Source organism: Erinaceus europaeus, chromosome 6 (assembly GCF_950295315.1).
Source record: "Erinaceus europaeus chromosome 6, mEriEur2.1, whole genome shotgun sequence".
Classification (NCBI taxonomy): domain Eukaryota; kingdom Metazoa; phylum Chordata; class Mammalia; order Eulipotyphla; family Erinaceidae; genus Erinaceus; species Erinaceus europaeus.
Window position 1 is genome coordinate 39016596 of NC_080167.1, and position 19802 is coordinate 39036397.

The 19802-nt window shown below is 38.5% G+C and overlaps 1 protein-coding gene across 3 annotated transcripts in view; it reads right to left on the reverse strand.

Moving 5' to 3' along the window:
• PLD5 (phospholipase D family member 5) overlaps positions 1-19802 on the reverse strand; it is a 484123-nt gene that overhangs the window by 177403 nt on the left and 286918 nt on the right. For all 3 annotated transcript variants that reach the window (XM_007535606.2, XM_007535607.2, XM_060192042.1), the window contains exon 4: positions 2713-2824. In XM_007535606.2, the coding sequence (XP_007535668.1) occupies positions 2713-2824 (112 nt within the window). The remainder of the gene's footprint in view (positions 1-2712; positions 2825-19802) is intronic.

A 19802-nucleotide genomic window follows, 5' to 3' on the forward strand; every position in this document is an offset into this window, starting at 1 on the left:
AAGAACTTCTGTTATACATTAACAAGATTTTAGTTGTAGCAACATACACATACATAATGCTTGTGAATTTTCTGCTTAGATCTAGACACCTGCCTCATCTACTTCCTATTTCACTCCACTCAATCACTTCAAAGTTAACCTTGTCAGAGAAAGCAAGGATTACAAAAGCTGGATAAAGGCAAGAGACTGGCATACTTTAATAATGACTCCTTGGTCACTACCAGAAATTCAAGCACTTCCTTTTTTTGAGAAGCAATACTTTTAGTTCATGATTCACAATAGGAATACAAATAAAGCCTTTATCCATAACCTAGTTAATAGCTATTTCCTGTCTAAGGTAGTTGACTTATTACTTGGCAGCACAAGAAATAATGTCACATTCCCTAGTAGCATCTAGTTTTCAACTTTTTGTTGTATTTATAAGACTAAGCCTGAACTATGGCAAGTGACAGATTAGTGGATATTTAGTCCAGAAATAATAGAACTCTTAGGCTCATGTTTCTCTTCCTAACTCATCTGCTTCCTTAGTGTTCAGGATAATCTAACCCAATGGATATGTAATAGGAAATGAGAAAAGTTATCCATGCAAATACAAGTACCTATTGTCAGCCAGAAGCTATCCATTCCTAAAACTGTGTCAGATAACACATTCTCAGATATTGGATTCTTAGGAATCCAATCTTCACAGAAAAAGTAATCTTATTTCTATTCCACATGGCTATATCTATCAAGCCACTGACCTAAGTGTTTGCTACTTTTCATATATATAACATACTGTACTAAAACAGCATATCACATCATCATATTGAAGATTTTCAGACCTAGAATTATCTCATTAAGTTTTCTTTTATTTCCTATGTAATGAAAAAAATATATGATGGTAAGTATATATGCCTGGCCAGGCTTACATCATCTATAATTTTACATCTTCCAATAGGTTTTGTTACTTAAAAATTATTTTTCCCCCCTGCAGGATATGTTTTGTGGGCTTACTTACTTGCTTCATAGTCTGTTTCATTTTTTTTAGAAGGTTCTTTCATTTAAAAATGTGAAGAAGGGAGTCGGGCTGTAGCGCAGCGGGTTAAGCGCAGGTGGCGCAAAGCACAAGGACTGGCATAAGGATCCCGGCTCGAACCCCGGCTCCCCACCTGCAGGGGAGTCGCTTCACAGGCGGTGAAGCAGGTCTGCAGGTGTCTATCTTTCTCTCCCCCTCTCTGTCTTCCCCTCCTCTCTCCGTTTCTCTCTGTCCTATCCAACAACGACGACAACAACAATAACTACAACAATAAAACAACAAGGGCAACAAAAGGGAATAAATAAATAAAATAAAAAAAAAATTAAAAATGTGAAGATGATGACAAGTAAAAATGCCGTGAATGTTGAAACAGCACAAATGGAAGCTATGATGGTATCAGGTAAAACTATTTCACTCAATGAGGTTAAAGCTTCACCTTTCCTGGGAACAGTATCATTAGCTCACATGGTCTAGTTCCTTACAAAGGCTTCCAACTTGATAGTAAATTCAACATTTTTCAATTTTTTTTTTTTAATTTCTACCAGGGTTATCGCTGGAGCTTGCTACTAGCATGATGAACACACTGCTCCCAGTAATCATGTTTTCCTGTTTTTTTTTTTTAATTTTCTTCTTTCTAATTTTTTATCAGGTAAGAAACAGAGAAATTCAGAGAAGTTGGGGAAATAGAGGACAAAAGAGAAAGGCAAACCCAAAGACCTGCTTCACTGATTATGACTGCAGGTGGGGAGTAAGGACTAGAACCCAGGTCCTTGTGCTTGGTAATGTGCGCCCTTAACCAGGTGTGCCACCACTGGGCCCCCTGTAACATTTTTTAAATCAAAAGGAACTATTTGGAAGTGAGTGAAGCTAGTGACCGTACAGCAAAATGAAGAGGCAACACATTTGGGAATTATTTTTAGTCTTCATGAGGCTGCATGCACCATGTTATGCAGAATTATCTAAAAAATCATAAATCAGGCAGTGTGTCATAAATTTCTACAGCTGACTATACTATTTACTTCGATTTTATTACTTTGTTTTGCCACCAGGGTTATTGTTTGAACTAGGTGCCTGCATGGTTCCACCATACCTGGTGGCGACTTTTTTTTTTTTTTTTTTTTAAATGGAGGGTAGCAGAGAGAAATAAAGATGAAGAGAGACAAATGGAGAAAGAAAGATTCTTCTATCACTGCTCCATTCCTGTGAAGCTTCCCTTCTGCAGGTGGGCACTAGTATTTGAAACTGGGTCCTGGCTCATGGAGTAGTGCACATTTTCCTGGGTGAGCTATCACCAGGCCCTGACCATACTGTTCTAAAGAATATGGAACCTGAGGGGGATTTTCATTTGTTAGGCAAGAGGAAAATAGAAGTCCTGTGTTTGCTCTGATGAGAGAGGGTCTCCTCCCCATCACATAATTAAAATGTTCAGAGAGAAAGAAGATTCTTCATCCTAATTATTATTTATGGTCAGTTTATCATTTGTAAACACCAATATGCAATGATGTTACTTAACAATCCCAGTAGTACTGATTAATTAGTTCTCTCATTTAAAGATTTTCATCAGGATATTTTCCAAAGGAGAAATGACAAGTACACTAAGGGAAATGTGTTGATTATAAAGGTATTATTTTAAGTACAATTAAAAGTGTCTTAACAGAATACCCAGTGGTAGAGTAGCATATCAACCTTGGTCTTACCCTTTAATTTCAAGGCTTCTAATACCTTTGAATCAGCTGTTACATCACTCACTAGCTTGATTTCAATGTTTTGTGAAGTTAGTTGAAGCAATTTTTCAAAAAGACGTTGACCCTAGGAAAAATATTCAGAGACAAAGTCAGAAAACCAAGAAATTACCACTTTAAATAGATGAAAGAAGCATATTAAAATTAAATATATTCTTTCTAATTTTAAAAGGCTAGCATTTCAATTGGTATTCATGGAAGAGTCTTTTTAAAAATGCTTATGTAAAGAGTACTGGCACAGACACAAATTACATTATGTTTTTGAGTACTGTACAATTAGATAATTATTGTGATAATAATTTCAACTTTTTCATGAACTCTGGAGTTATTTACACATGAGGATGGAGCAGTGAATATTAAACAGCTGTCTTTAGGTTCAGAAAGACCTCGGTTCCAGTTGCTTTTCAATTTATAAACAGTTCCTTAATCTCATGAATCCCCTGCTTCTTCCAAGTAAAATGAAGCAAATATCCTTAAGTGTTATCTATTATGAGTGGAATCAGCTACTTAACAGTGAATTACCTCCCTGTTTTAAACTTGTTTAACTGAATTCAACTCATGCTCTGCCTATGTATTGGTTGTGAGCATATAAAATGCTCACAAGTATATAATTTTTGTAGTAGATTTTAATCTCTGGACTACAAGAAATGTGGTAGGTTCACAGTCATTACATTAACTCAAGTGGGTTGTTATATTACACTGCTAATTTTCTCTTGTGTGTTTTCTTGGCCTCTTCCTCTTTATCATAAGAGAAAAGTGGTCTTCTATTATTGATCCCCCCCCCCCCAGATTTTTTGCCATTTCTTCACAATTTCAAATGCCTTTGGAGGCCAGGAAGGAAATAAAGCTTTGTTCTTAATGCCCCTGATGCAGTGAAGTTTTATCTTATTTGATATGAATGGACTGTTGATAACAACTATATAGAAGGGATCTGGTGACTGAGAAATGAGATGAAGGAAAGGTGGATGCACTGCATTGATTCCTGGAACTTCGTTCATTTTTAAATATTTTGTGTGACAGGAAGGGAAGCAAGGATACAAGGAGAAAGGAAATGACCAACATATGACCTTAGACATGCAAATTAATTAATTAACTAATTGACTGATTTTTTAAAAAAGAGCTCTGCTATAATTGGGAGTGGCAGGAAAGGCCCTATTAAACGCCCAGTCTGAAGTTCTGTCTTGAGTCTGCCCACATTCCAGTCATCATGAAGGGCTCATTTACATTTCAAGAACATTGTAAAGTCGAGCAAGTCTCAGCTGCCCACATATCACCCAGGAATGTATCATCTCTAGGAAGCTTTAAGTGTATACTCACTTACTGTTAAATTTTAATAAAGTTTAAAGTGTATTGTCCTTAAAAGAAAAAAAAACAAACCTCTGTTTACCCTGTCATTTCACTTTTATTCACTACCTTCTCAATAAACATGGTTACTTGCCCACTGGCACTATGTCTTCTCCTGGAACTCTTCCCTGTGAAGGGAACACTGTAGCAGCACATTCCAACTAAGTATCTGGTGATTTCAGACTTCATGTATACTTAATACCTCACCCAACACCTGGAGGACTCTTGTACCCAGTAGAGTTATCTGTGAGCTCTTCAAACATGGATGGGTATTGGTGGCAAAAGCACCCAGGACACAAAAGCCCCTGGTTAGGTTGACAACAGACATAAATGTGGAGAATCAATAACTTACTGAGAGACAGTGCTATTCCTATGCTAGATTTAGATTTAAGATGTTTGGAGATCTTATTCCAGTTCATGTATCCTAAATCTACTTATTCTCCTACCATTGTTTGTCTTGCTGTCTGCTGAACCAACTCCTTATAACCTGGATTTTTTTTGCCAGTTTCTTTTTTTAAAAAAATTATTTATTCAAAAAAGGAAACATTAACGAAACCATAGGATAAGAGGGGTACAACTCCACACAATTCCCACCACCAGATCTCTGTATCCCATCCCCTCCTCTAATAGCTTTCCTATTCTTTATCCCCAGAACCCGCGCCACTAGGGAAAAAGAGAGGCAGGCTGGGAGTGAGGATCGACCAGTCAATGCCCATGTTCAGCGGGGAAGCAATTACAGAAGTCAGACCTTCCACGTTCTGTATCCCACAATAACCTGGAATTCTAATGTATGTAAAACTTTCTATAACTAGACCTCTAATAATGAATCCCTCTCTTCACTATAATTGGTCACTTCTGTCAGGAACATCATCATAAGCTCTCATGTGGGCCTTCCTAGGACCTTGCCCTCACCATAAAGGAGCAATGGTAAGGACTGCCCCAGTCTCCAAAGGGAGGCTGGGTCATCCTGCCCTGACACTTGAGGAAGACTGATGGTGAAATAAGTGCAGCCTGGAATGTCCCCAACTGTGATCATGAACTGCAAGCTCAGACCAAAAGAGACTCAGAGGTTACACAGGCTTCTGTGCCAAATATAAACATATATGGGCCCTGGGTCAGGTGGAAGGAGTAAACAGTTAATTTATAGATTTTTTTTTTTCAAAATTGGGAGCTACTTTCTGGCCTAATCTAACTTTCTAGCCCTTTTCTCTACTCTGACACCATCTTCTTAGATAATATTTTTGTTGCAGATGTTATCATGATTCCATCCTGACTTCCCTGGGCATATGACCTCACCAATGTGTCTGGGAACCTTACCTCTCCAGAACCCTACCCCACTAGAGAAAGATAGAAAGAGGCTGGGGGTATGGATCAACCTGCCAACATCCAAGTACAGTAGAGAAGAAATGACAGAATCCAGAACTCCCACCTTCTGCATCTCAAAAAGAATTTTGGTCTATATTCCCAGTGGGCGAGAAATGACAGGGGGGAAGATGACCAGCAGGGTCTGAACTCTAACTTCATCAGGATCCAGAGGAAGAAGAGGGAAAAAATATATAGACATTTGGATGTAGTAATAAGTATATGTGTGACTTGGAAACAAAGAGAAGATGGGACCCTAAAAGTGTGTGTGGGGGGGCAAATATATACAAATATAGACAGATAATTGTACAAACAATAGTTAATCCATATCTATAATTTTAAGAGAACTGCTGTAGCTTAAAGTGGAAGATTGGGGATGAGAATGGTGTGGAGTTGTACTTGTTACTTTGTAATTTTATAAATCTACTAAATCACTAATAAAAAAAAAACTTGCCATAAAAAGGTTCTGGCCCTGAAGGGGGTGCTTCATTGTTCATTCCTCCCCACTTTAGGGCTATTTGTTTAGTGGAGACATGTTCAGGCCTCAGTCTAACATATAACTTGTTTCTCTAAGTAATCTTTGGGTTCATACTCATCCTGCCCCAACAAAACAGAACATCCTCTCCCCTACTCAGGTGAGTGGAAGAAGAAATATAACGATACAGGGAAACACATAGAAGGGTCTGTAAAAAGTTCCAGGCATCTAGGATTCTTAACTTGTGTATTATTATTATTATTATCATTATTATTATTGCCAGCAGGCTTATCTCTGGAGCTTGGTGCCTGCATGTTGAATCCACTGCTACTGAATGACATTTTCCCTCTTTATTTTATTGTTTTTTTTAATTTGATAGGCCAGAGAACAATTGAAAGAGGAGGGGGAGATATAGAAGCAGAGAGACAGAGAGAAACATTCAGCCTGACTTCACCACTGTACTCAGGTGAGTGGAATAAGAAATGTAAAGATGCAGGGAAACACATAGAAGGGTCTGTAAAAAGTTCCAGGTACCGATAAATAAGGGCAAGAGACTGAAATACGTTAACAATGTCTCTTTAGTCACTATCAGGCTACCCCATCAGCTAGGGCCATAGTCAGGGATTACTAAGATTCCCAAACAGACATGATGGGCCTAAACCTGGAATAGATCCCTCTCTCCGTTGTTACTGGTCATCTCTATCAGTAACAACACAATAGACCCCTTTGTAGGCCCCCATAGGACCTTGTCCTCAATGTGGATCAACAACAGTAGAGTTGTTGATACAACAACATACAACAACATACAACAGTATGTTGTCCAGTCTCCCTTCATCCTCTGAAGGGAGACTGGACAACATACTCTATGTTCCACCTGAGGAAGACAGATTGCCCTAAAATTGGGCAGCTTGGAACATTCCTACTCATAACCACAGAATGTGAGATCAGATCTACAGGGATGCAGAGGTCACATAGGCTGCTACGCTGAATATAAGCCCCAGATCAGATCAAATAGATGAGGTTTACAGTCAACAATATTCATATACCTTTCCCATATTTGGGAGCTACTCTCTTCCCTGATCCAGCTTTCTGGTCCTTTTCCAGCCATGACATCATCTTTACAAATAGTAAATTGGATCTACCTGTATATCAGATGTTATGCCCAGGAAAAAAAAAATAGTATAGTCATGGGCTCTTTGGAATTTAACTAAAATATGACTACTAACTATCTACAAAATGGAGACCCCCCCAACTCTTCATATGAACTATTCCAGCCTTTAGGTTCATGATTAGTCAACTATTTGTTTGGCTTTATATGTTAACTCCTCTTTCAGCCACCAGGTTCCAGATACTAACATGAAGCCAACCAGACTTCTCTAGGCAGACGACCCCACCAATGTGTTCTGGAGCCCCACTTCCCGGAGCCCCATCCCACTAAGGAACAAGAGAGACAGGCTGGGAGTATGGATCGAACTGCTGACAGCTACATTCATCAGGGAAACAATTACAGAAGCCAGACCTTTCACCTTCTGCACTCCATAATGATCCTGGGTCCATGCTTCCAGAGGGATAAAGAATAGGAAAGCTATCAGGGGAGAGGATGAGATACAGAGTTCTGATGGTGGGAATTGTATGGAGTTTGTTATCCTCTTATCCTATGGTTTTTGTCAGTATTTCCTTTTTATAAATAAAAATTATATAAAAAAAAGTTAGGTACCAAGTTGTTCCTTCCAAATTTCAATTTTACCATGGAGAAGGGGGTTTTAGATAGGGAGAGTCTCCAATTCCAGGATGTGAAGGAAGAGCCAGGTGGTGGGGCTCTGTGGTTCTGCCATAGCATTCTTGCCAAGCACCACCTTCACTGTCAGTTTTGGCTTTCATCCCAGTTGTGTACTACACTCATTTCACATACCCTTGGGAGCTTGATGATGTCTGCATGGCCCAGATATCTGCAGTTCAGCCGCAAGGTCATCACAAACTCACAAAAGATGTTTGTATTTGTCTCTTTCATACAAAGGGCTTATGTGTTTTTTGAGGTCCCACAGATTGTGGGACAGTGTTTTTAAACAAATACATTTCATTTTTTGCTCTCGGCTAACAGAGTCCATTTAGTACAAATGAAACATAGAAGATGCTCTAACCTATCATGTCTTATGTTTAGTCCTACTGTTGTTTTCGTGAATACAGACAAGAACTCTCAAATATGAGTGAAAATAAAATCTCTAAAACCCATAGATACTGTAAAATTACCATTAAATAAAGTTTTTTAGTTTTACATGTACACTGATATCTAGGATTTTGAACTTGTTTTTATTTTATTTATTTTTTTATTGCCAGCAGGGTTATCTGTGGAGCTTGATGCCTGCATGTTGAATCCACTACTACTGAAATGAGTGACATTTTCCCTCTTTATTATTTTTTTTAACTTGATAGGACAGAGAGAAATTGAAAGAGGAGGGGGAGATATAGAAGCAGAGAGAAAGAAAGAAACATTCAGCCTGACTTCACCACTCCTAAAGCTTCCCTCTGCAGGTAAAAACCAGGGGCTTGAACCTGGGTGCTTTTGTATGGTGATGTGTGCTCCACCAGGTACATCACCACCAGGCCTCAGATTCTTGATTTTTTACAGTACTAACTGTAGTGTCCTTGGTCTTTGGCATAGCTTCAGCATTTGAACCTGAAGTAGAACCTGTATTACATATCCCTTATTTATAATGCCATACCTCCCATGGTACACATTTCTGCTAACACATTCAAAAGGTAGTGACACCCAAAGATATGAAACACCCTTTATATTCAGAAATCTACAATAAGCCCACTGCTTTCTGGGTTGAATTCAATCATTATGCCTATGTAAAGGAATAACAAAAGCATCTTGGCTTTCAAACACTAGTAATTAAAAAAAAATCCTGTCTTTTCTGGTAAAAAGCATGAGCCATTATTTCAAACTGAAATCATCCTGAAGAGAGTCAGTGGCTCAGGCATGCTGACCTAGTTTAAGCAATTTTTTTTTATAGCTGCGAAACCCTCTTTGATGGACAGTTCAGTCCTGGAGAAGGAGTTTACTCCACTTCTAGAGACCCAACTCAGCCCCCTTGTGACTGTGAAGAGGCTGCTTAATGCAGGAGTTCTATACCAAGGGTGTAGGGGTTAGAAATGCCATCTGTTCCTGTTGACCAAAAACAACTGGTGGGGAAGATAAAAAAACTAAAATATAATATGAAGGGGAAACAAATCCAGTATTGCAGAGAAAAATCAGGAGAAAGTCTTGTTCTATAAGATAAATTCTGAGGATTATGGAGAATATGATGATGGCTTTCAAATCTGTTTTAGCAGTTGAGCTCTAAATCAGAGACCTAGATGAGTGAATGAAAATATGGTCTAGGTCTTCTAAGGGCAGAGTTATGGTGTCCTAGTCACAGGAAATTGGCTCTCTACCAGAAAACAAGTTTTACAATAAAGTAACTCGAAAGATTTTATCAGAGAACAGCCGAGATTTGTTGTGAAGAAAGGAACACTACTGTCTGAAGGTTGGTGATGGCATGGGGATAGCAGGAGCAGAAGAGGAGAGAGGGAAGGACTCAAGTAGTAACAAGGCAACACATTACTGGTGGGCATCATATTTACAATCACTTCAAGTACATGCAGCAGATTTACAGGGTTCCCGTGGCTTAAAAGGAGCTCTGGATGACCATTTAGAACTGCAGAATCCAGACTCCAAGACAATTCCAGGGAATTGTTCAGAGGAATTGTGGCATGGAAGACAGTACCCTTGTGGCATCAAGGAAGCTTATCAAACTCTAAGGTGTCCCAGCTGCCACAGAGACCTTAGTGATCAGGATCAGATTGCCCTACAATCAAGAAAAGTGACTCTGATCTCCCAGCAGAGTTCCTACTTTCCAAAATCAGTCTGTGAAAAGGAGGTCTGAGTATTTATTCCCGATCCTCCAAGAATAGGTTTCTCTTTAAGGGACATCAGGTGCCATAATACGAATCACTTCAAAGCTCCTTTCCTCCCTCCACAACTCACAGACAAAGAAGAACCCAGCACTACCTTTGGGCAACAAGAAAAACCAAAACAGTTGAGGAAAATATTGGTTCAGCAAAACCAAGAGGAAACACAGAATCTTAATGATGTAAATCCAGGAAAGTTCTCAGAGAAAGCGTTTAAGGAATACATTTCCAGCAGCAGGGAAACTTCACAAGTGGTGAAGCAGGTCTGCAGGTGTCTATTTCTCTTTCCTTCTCTATATCCCTCCCTCAATTTCTCTCTATCTGCGGTGCCTTTCATAAGCCAAGGTTGAGCATGGTGCGGTCCATCCAGGCTCCCCCACCCCCATGCCTCGGAGGTAAAGGCCTTTGGTCAGTCTCCCCAGGGGATTTTTGCCTTTATGGGTTGATCAAGAGGGAATCTGCTGAATGGGTCCCAGCCCCCATATGAGTCTCTCTTGGGCAGGAGCCCACCTCCCCTTCTCTGTGCTAGCTGGTGGGTTTTGCTTCCTCATTCCCCAAACCAGCTTGACCACTTACCCAATGTTACTAGAAAGACCCTCATCAACTCTCGGCTGTCTTGACCATGTAAAGTATCCCTCAACATTCCTAGCCTTATAAGGCTATGCCAGAGCTCACGTGAGTTGGCTCTCAGCCAGGAAGGTAAACGACCGGTTCTCTCTCACTTGTTCAAGAGATGACGTGAAATAGAGACAAGAGACACCGGGGAGATTTGAGACACTCTCGTTTATTTGGGGGTGGGCTTGGATTTAAATAGGGTTTCAGACAAAGAACATTTTTCAAATACGTCAGAAATTAGGGGGCTGGTATGACAAGAATTGATGAGATACATAAAGGTTAAGACAATTATTCTCCATGATGCAAGCAACTTAATTATCCAAAGGTATTTGAGAGAAACATAGGGGTTAAACCAGTAAAGTGAGATAGAGAGAAGATAAACAGAGCATGGTAGTTATCAGAGCTATAACGAAATAGAGTTTGGAGTTTCACTGACTGATGTCAGAGAGGTGTTTGACAGAGTATGCTTTCTCTAGTGATCAAAAGTGAGGTGATTGTGTGAACTCTGGGTGATTATGTGAACTTTGAATGAACCTTAAGGGAGGCAGTCATGTGGCCTGCAGTTAATGGGGATAGGCAGTGAGGTTTCTGTGGGCTTGAGAGTCTGAAAGGGAAGAACTAAGTCTGAGAGACTGTTTTTCCCCTTTGCTCATCTCGGTTGAGAGAGACTAACAAGGGGGTGTCTCTACCAGACCTCCATCCAAGGATGGGGGAGTTTTCCCTAAGCTCTATCAAGCTTACACATAGCCTCACAAGGCTAGGCCATAGTAACCCTGTTCTTCCCCCTACTCCAACCTATAAAATCTCTGCTTTGCTGCTCAATAAACAGGCTGTCCATTGACACAGTCTCCTGGATGTTCTTTGGTCTCATCTCTTGTCATGAGTCACGGAGAAGTGTCCCAGTTTGCTTACCCCTGCTGCCTCGGGTCATATTCTCACTGTTACCTGTTTCTGGTGGCCAACAGAAAATCAGAGAATCTATACCCAAGATAGGCTCACCACAAAAGCCCGACATCTATCCTATTGAATAAAATGGGGGGGGATACATTCTCAGGAAACTTGAAGAAATATGAAGCTCTCAATCAATATGGGGAAATGAATTAAGAAAGAAGTCCATGGCTTTAAAAATCCATTTGACAGGAAAATGGAGAACTTGACAATAGACTTGCAGGGTATGAAGGACATTTTGAATGTATTCCAGTCAGAATTACTCAGGTAGAACAGAGAACATCAGATATAGAAGACAAAGTGTCCATACTCTTTGACTTCAAAGTAGAAGGAGAAAAAAAAAAAAAAACCTAGGAAAATTGAAGCAACTATTCAAGATACTGAAGACTTTATCAGAAAAACAAATATCAGAATTACAGGGAAGAAGAGAGAAAGGAACAGAAACCATTTTAAAATGGCAAGACATTTTTCAAATGTTCCAGATGTTCTGGAAGCAAAGAGAATTCCCAAATTTGTAAACCCAGATAAACCTAAACTGAGACACATCACTGTGAAGCTATCAAGGACAAAGAAACTGTCAAGGACAAAGAAAAAAAATTACAAGCTGCCAGGAAAAAGAAGTGACCTATAGAGGCAGTATAATTAGACTTCCAACCCATTTTTCTGCAGGAATCATGGGTGCCAGGAGAGAGTGAAGTGGTATATTCAAGGTTTTAAAATGCCAGCCATGCAAACTTTACCCTGCATGACTATCATTCAGTCATGAAGGAGCAATCCAAACAGTTCTGGACATACAAAAGTTAACGGAGTTTACCATTATCAGACGTGTTTGCAAGAGTTACTGAAATGAGTTCTATAGAGAAAGAAGCAAGAAACATTTAAATCTCAACAAGATGATACACAGTAAAACAGACCCAGAAACACAGTCATAAAAGTATCTGACAGCTTTAAAGTATGAAAGGGGAGAAAGAAATAGATAGAAGATGGTCAAGAAAAGAATGGGGAGATAAGAACAGTTTAAGAAAAACTCTTTTAGATTGTTTATATATAATATACTTATATAAATTATATGTATAATACTTTTACTTATAACACATTTAAACACATACAGTTCTCTATGTCTTGTTAAATTATGTCACTTTTCTCTCTGGTACCTATTTATTTATTTACTTATTTATGTTGCCAGAGCATTGCTCAGCTCTGGCTTATGGTGGTGCTAGGGATTGAACCCATGACTTTGAGGCTTCAGGCATGAAAGCCTTTTGCATAATCATTATGCTATCTCCCCAGCTCTCTCTGGTACTTCTTTATCTTTCTTATAATGTAAATTAAAAAAATTCTTTTATTTTAATCTTTCTTTGTTGGATAGAGACAGCCAGAAATCTCAGAGGGAAGAGGGAGATGGGGAGGGAGACACCTGCAGCCCTTCTTCACCACTGGTGAAGCTTCCCCCTGCAGGTGGGGACTGGGGACTCAAATCTGGATCCTTGTACATTGTACTATGTGCATTCAACCAGGTGAGCCACTACCCCTACCTCCTATGTAAATTATTCCTCATTCACCTTATCACATATAATATCTTGAGGTTCTTTAATTTAGTGTTTGTGTTCGAATACTCTTGTTGCTATAGTTTATGTTACCAAATGACCTGCATTTTTCTGAAGGACAACTACTACATGATTTTACTTATGTTTACAATATAAAGAGCTGAAACACATGAACTCATTTAAAAAAGAATGTTAAACTGTAGCTAAGACTTTATGAAAACTTTGGTCATTATTTTTGGAAGTGGGGAGAGCTGGGGATGGGGGTAAAAGGACCCTGAATTGCGGCGGTGGGTAGTATGAAACTATACCCTTGTAATCATGTGATCTTGTAAATAATTATTAATTCACTAACCAAATAAATAAGAAATAAAATGTTGGCTAAGCATATCCTTTCTCCTCCTCTAGAGAGTCACTAGGATTACAAGAATACAGTGAGAAAATCATTTAGATATCTACCTTCACTATCTGAGGTCCTATGAAGAACCCTTAGAATAATCACATTGTGTATAAATTGACTGTGCTAGAACTGGCAGACAGATACATTAATATTCATTAATCTCCTCATTTTATATAAGGGCACAGAAACTTTATAAAGCAAAGTTCTGTGCTAAAGGGCATATGGTTGTTGTTGTTGTTGTTTTAGTTATATATATATATATATATATATATATATATATATATATAGTATTAAAGTTGAAGGAGAAAAAAGTGTTCTGAGGCAAAAATTTCTCTCTCATCTTCTAATCTCAATTCTAGTGAAGTCATTTCTCCTAAACCAATAGTGCTGGGACTGGGGGCTGGGAGACACACATGATTATCTGCAGAGTTGGATTCAGGGGAAGCCAAGTATTTGTGGAACCAGTTTCAAAGCAACATGAGTGTCCCAGTGCTCCTTGTTCTCCACCTGGTAGGTAGGGACAGTGAAAGCCTCCTCCTAAGGCTTGGATGTGGGAATGGGAGCTACAGAACATAGGGACAGTCTCTAGTGGCCTAGAACGTGAGTAGTTAGCCATCTAATACTATTCTTTCCATCTTTAATTTGCTTTACCTGAAAGGACGATGACACTAGTAATCTTATAAAGTCAAATGTCAACAAATTTAGAAGGACCCAACAAAAAGAGAGATGCAGCAAGAGTACTAAAGACATTTTTATTCCTATAACCTGCTAGCTGTGGGTAACTGTCTTCACCCTCCAAATTTTGTCTGCAGGTAAGGGTATAGGTTTTCAGAGACCTTTCATTTTTTAGAGGGAGAGAGAGAGAGAGAGAGAGAGAGAGAGAGAGAACACACGTTTCTTGGATTCTGCCAGGAGCAGAAATCTCTGAAAGAGTTTAATGTGAAACTGCTCTAGACCAGGAATCCTGAATACCCAGAACTCAAGAAAGCCTCACTCTAAAAACAAGGGGAGCAGATTAGAAGTTTCTAGGAGGTGGTTGGCACCTGAAATGGACTCACTGGGGGTGCTTTCTCATGTTTCACATGCAGATGTGTGCTAGGTGCTACACAATGGCTACACATTTCTTTCTCCTTTCTAAAGTAAACCCTGAAGAATCACTCAACTTCATAGAACTATTTACCCCTCACAATACAAAACCATTAATTCAGAGAGATATATGCCATCTCATGCCTATTTCAGTATTTACATGGCTGAGAGCTGGAAACAACCTTTGTACCATCCATTTTTTTTGTTTTTATTTATTTATTTAAGAAAGGAGACTTTAACAAAACCACAGGATAGGAGGGGTACAACTCCACACAATTCCCACCACCTAATCGCCATATCCCACTCCCTCCCCTGATAGCTTTCCCATTCTCTATCTCTCTGGGAGTATGGACCATCCATTTTTCCACTGGATAAAGAAGCTATGTTATATATATATATATATAGTGGAATACTACTCAGCTGTAAAAGTAAAAATGCCTCTTACCTGCATTAGGGAGCTTTATGTTTAGTGATGCCAGATTGAGAAATAAAAAGAAATACGTAAATCTCACTCACCTGGAATGTATGAAGAAAATAAATGGATGAAGTAAATGAAACCATACAAACAAACAAATAAAAGGTATTTTTAGAATATAATACCAATCAGTGGTCCCCCAAAAGAAAGGGGGAGATAGGTAGAGAAATGAGTTAAAAACAGGCCAGTTGTAAGAAGATAACTGAATTTTTACTTGTGAACTCAGTGTAGCATATACAGACACTGATTTGAATGGAATGCATATGAAACATTTACATAATTATATAATACAATATTACTTCAGTAAAAACCCTCACTCTTAGATTATACCAGAATAGAAAAGAGAACTTATATATTTTCCAGAAAGTTATAAAAACACCTCATGGGCCTGGTGATGGTGCACCTGGTTGAGTGCACATGTTACAGTGCGCCAGGTTTGAGCCCCCAATCCCCACCTGCAATGATAAAGCTTCATGAGTGGTGAAGCAGTGGTACAGGTGTTCTCCCTCCCTAACACTCCCTCCACTCTCAATTTTTGGCTTTTTCTCTAATAAATAAATAAAGATAATAAAAATTAAAAGAGGAAAACACCTCATAGCAAAACAATTATAAAATAATAACTGCTTTCTGGGATGAATCTATAAACTATAAATTATAAAAAAGCAATATGCCATAATGTCACGATAGCTATACTAGTATGACTAGAGGCATGGAAGTTGATAAATAGATGAAAATTTAACAAAGAATTCAGGAATGGTATACAAATGATTTTCATTAACAACAAGGATGTTATTGTATTTGAACTGTGGTTTAGCTGACACAAATAGAAGGGACTTCCCTAGGCAGACGTGTTCTACCAATGTGTTCTGGGGCCCTGCTTCCCCAGAGCTCTGCCCCATAGGGAAAGAAAGAGACAGGCTGAAGTTATGGATCAACTTGTCAATGCACATGTTCAGCGGGGAAGCAATTACAATTCTACACCCCATAATGTTCCTGGGTTCATACACCTAAAAGGATAAAGAATAGGAAAGATTCCAATAAAGGGGATGGTATACAGAACCTTGGTGGTAGGAATTGTGTGGAGTTGTACTCCTATTATCCTATGATCCTGTCAGTGTTTCCATTTTATAAATACAAATATATAAAAGAAAAATAATAAGCAAAATATTTTTAATACAGCACAAAGAAAATCATTTTCTTAGGTGCAATAATAACATATTAATACTTTCAGGAAACTCTGGACAAGTACACATACAGTCTTGAAGTTGAGAAAAGTTACTAAAGAAGTTACAATGGGCTGATTAATGGCCCCCTAAAATGTCAAGTTCTAACCTCCACAACCTTCAAGTTTTACTTTATTTGATAATGGAATCTTTGCAAATATGATCATATTAAAGATCTTAAGACAGGAAGATTAAATGACTGGATAGAAAAGTTATGAGACTGGTGAATTCACCTTCTTCAACATATCTTGGATGGAGCTTGAAGGAATCATGTTAAGTGAGATAAGTCAGAAAGAGATGGATGAATATGGTATAATATCACTCACAGACAGAAGTTGAAAAATAAGAACATAATGGAAAACACAAAGCTGAATTTGGACTGAAGTTGGTGTATTGCACCAAAGTTAGTAAAAGACTGGGGTAGGGAGGAGGGTTCAAGTTTGGTACATGATGGCAGAGAAGGACCTTGAGGGGAGTTGAGTTTGTTATATGGAAAACTAAGAAATGTTACACATGTACAAACTATTGTAATTTATTTTTGACTATAAACCATTAATTCCCCAATAAAAAGTTATGAGACATATACTCAACAGAGTATTATTCAGCAATAAAAAAATAGATGACATTATGTCCTTGGGATAAAGTGGAAGGAATTGGAGAAGATTATGCTTAATGACGTAAGTAAGGAGGTGAAAGACAACTACAGAATGGTTTCACTCATATGTGGAATATAGAGATTTGACAGATGTGAACAAAACAATCAACCTATAGCTATGACTGTGGGAGCTGAAAGAGGTGAAAAAAATATGCTGTAAACCATTACTCAGCAGAGAGAGAGAGAGAGAGAGAGAAAGAGAGAGAGAGAGAGAGAGATTATCCTTGATGATGAGTGGGTCCTGAACATAACTGTAAATGTGCTTGTAATGAGGGAAGTAGAAAGCAATCTGCCACACCCTGAGAAGGAGGCAATGTGAAGATGGAGCAAAGAGATTTGCAGTCTCTGCAAAGCAGCAAGCTGCATTAGAGTCTCTGCAGGGAAAACCACTCTGATAATTCCTTGGTTGAAGCCCAGTCAAACTATAGCTGTTAAAGAATAAATTTTTGTCATTTTAACCAGTGTCTGTGGTGATTTTTTTTGTTACAGAGGTCACAGGAAACCAATGTACGAGTTGGAAACCAGGAAAACAATGAAAATAGATAAGACAGAGTTATAAATGTTAAAAGTAACAAAAGGTACCATAAGATTCGTAAAAGTAGTAAAAAGTGGAATAATTATTTGCTATGCAAATAAAGAACAAGGGGTTAATAACTATATTTACAAAAATATTAAAATAACCAAGGAGTTGTTTTCTTTTTAAAATTTTTGTATTATCTTTATTTATTTATTGAACACAGACAGCCAGAAATTGAGAGGAAGAGGTAGACAGAGAAGGAGAGAGACAGAGAGAAACCTGCAGCTCTGCTGCACCACTTGTAAAGCCTTCCCCCTGCAGGTGGGGACCAAGGGCCTGAACCTGGGTCCTTGTACACTGTCATGTATGCACTCAACCAGTTGTACTACCACCTGCCACTCCCCCAATATTAAAGGTAATAAAAGGAAAAACAGCCCTGTCGAACTCTGAGTCACTGAAAGTGGGAAGTAAGACTGAATAAATTCAACTGTCTTTTTTCCACTATAAAAAACTTGAAGCATTTCTTTCCTCATACCAGGTTGGTAGAAAACCCAACTGGGGCCAGGTGATGGCACACCTGGTTGAGTGTTCATGGTATCATGCAGAAGGACCCAGGTTTAAGTCTCCAGTCCCACCTGCTGAGTTAGTGAGGCTTCATAAGTAAAGTAATGTTGTATAGTCTTTCTTTTTTTTCTCCTACTCGATCTCCCCCTTATCTTTCAGTGTCTGCTGTTCTATTAACTAAAAAGAAGAAAAAACAGTAATAATAAAAAGAAAAAACTGGTTGCCAGGAAAGGTAGATTCATTGTGGAGGCTCCAAGCCTCAGCAATAACCCTGGTGGCAATTTAAAAATTAAAAAAAAAAGTTAAATTAAAAAATTAAAACCCAATCTAAGGGCTCTCAGATAGGATGAAGTCTGGGCAGTGGGGCAGTGGGGCAGTGTAGGGTAGCTTCTTCATGAATATTTCAGTAAAACACACAGTATCAAAGGGCATCTCACCCTCATCCTCCTCCACGTTTACTCCACTCCAGAGATTGAAGAATTGACTTTACTTCCCTTGAAGTACCAACATTGCAGATTGATTCTCTCCATTTCAAGTCCCAAGGCTTAATTTGCCATCCATGCTTCTGGAATTTTCAGAGAAAGAAATGGGAACCTCTCCAATAGTTCTCCATCCATATTTATTGCTATTCTTTAAATGCCATACTATCTGGAGACAGTCAAAGTTTATGTGGCAGTAGGTCTTGTATTTCTGTCTATCAGCTATAAATAGTTGATAGATAAATATAATAAATATATAAATATTTATGATAAATATATAAATATTTTTATATATAAAAAGACAGTCATCTCTGATTATTTTCCAGAGTCATCATAAATGCCTGCAGAGATAGTAGGACCTTGTTTCTGAGCGAATCCAGGAACTTGCTGCCAGTGGATGCAAAGCCTTTGACTCTAGTCACTACATCAGAGAAGTCTACACTGATCTACCATGTTCCACAAGATCCGACTATTCACTTAGGCTTGTTCAGGCCACCCAGTTAGTCTTATTCAAGTCACCTCTATCTTGATTTATACCCTAAGGGGCCCATCAATCAGCAAATTCTATATTGTCTGGAGTTACCACAATCAGATTTCTAGGTAATGAGTAAGTAGCATGACTCAGCAGCCTGACTTCAAAAGAATTTCTACTCACAACTCACTATGAAAGACAATTAGTCACTTGTTATTCTTTCTCTTGAATGATTAGAGAGACACAAGAAAGCCATCTCTGCTAGTTGTTAAAAAAAAATTACAGCATTCTGTTTAAAGATTCTTCTGATCTAATCCAAACATCTTTACTTTTTTTTTTTTAATTAATTTTATTTATTTTTTGAGAGCGATGCAGAGAGAGAGACACACACACACAGAGAAACACCAGAGCACTGCTCAGCTCTGGCTTATGGTGGCTTGGGGGATTGAACCTGGGACTTAGGAGCCTCAGGCATGAGATTCTGTTTGCATAACCATTATGCTCTCTCCCCCACCCCAAACATCTTTACTTTTAAAGATTTACTTTTATTCTCCTCTTTAACCCTTAAAAAAAAAATCCTAGGTCAGGAAAGGCCAATAGCCTAATGGAAATGTGGACAGAGTCTGATACTAAGCATGCAGAAGTAAAGCAAGTTTGCATGTCTGAAAGACACTGAGGCTTTGTGTTGTCAAGAAAAGAGTAAAGCAAAACAAGAAAATGAACTATTTTTTTACTCAAACTGAAAAAGTGTGTCAATATCTGTTCTTGTTAACAATCTAAGAAGAGGCATTCTGACATATAATATCTTCCATTCAGAAATCCACACCCAGAAATCAATTTTGAAACGTATGTATGTGTGTTTATAATTATATAAGCTCGGAAAATGTGAAAGAGTATATCTTGGGCAGATTTTATACCTGCTTGCTTATGTA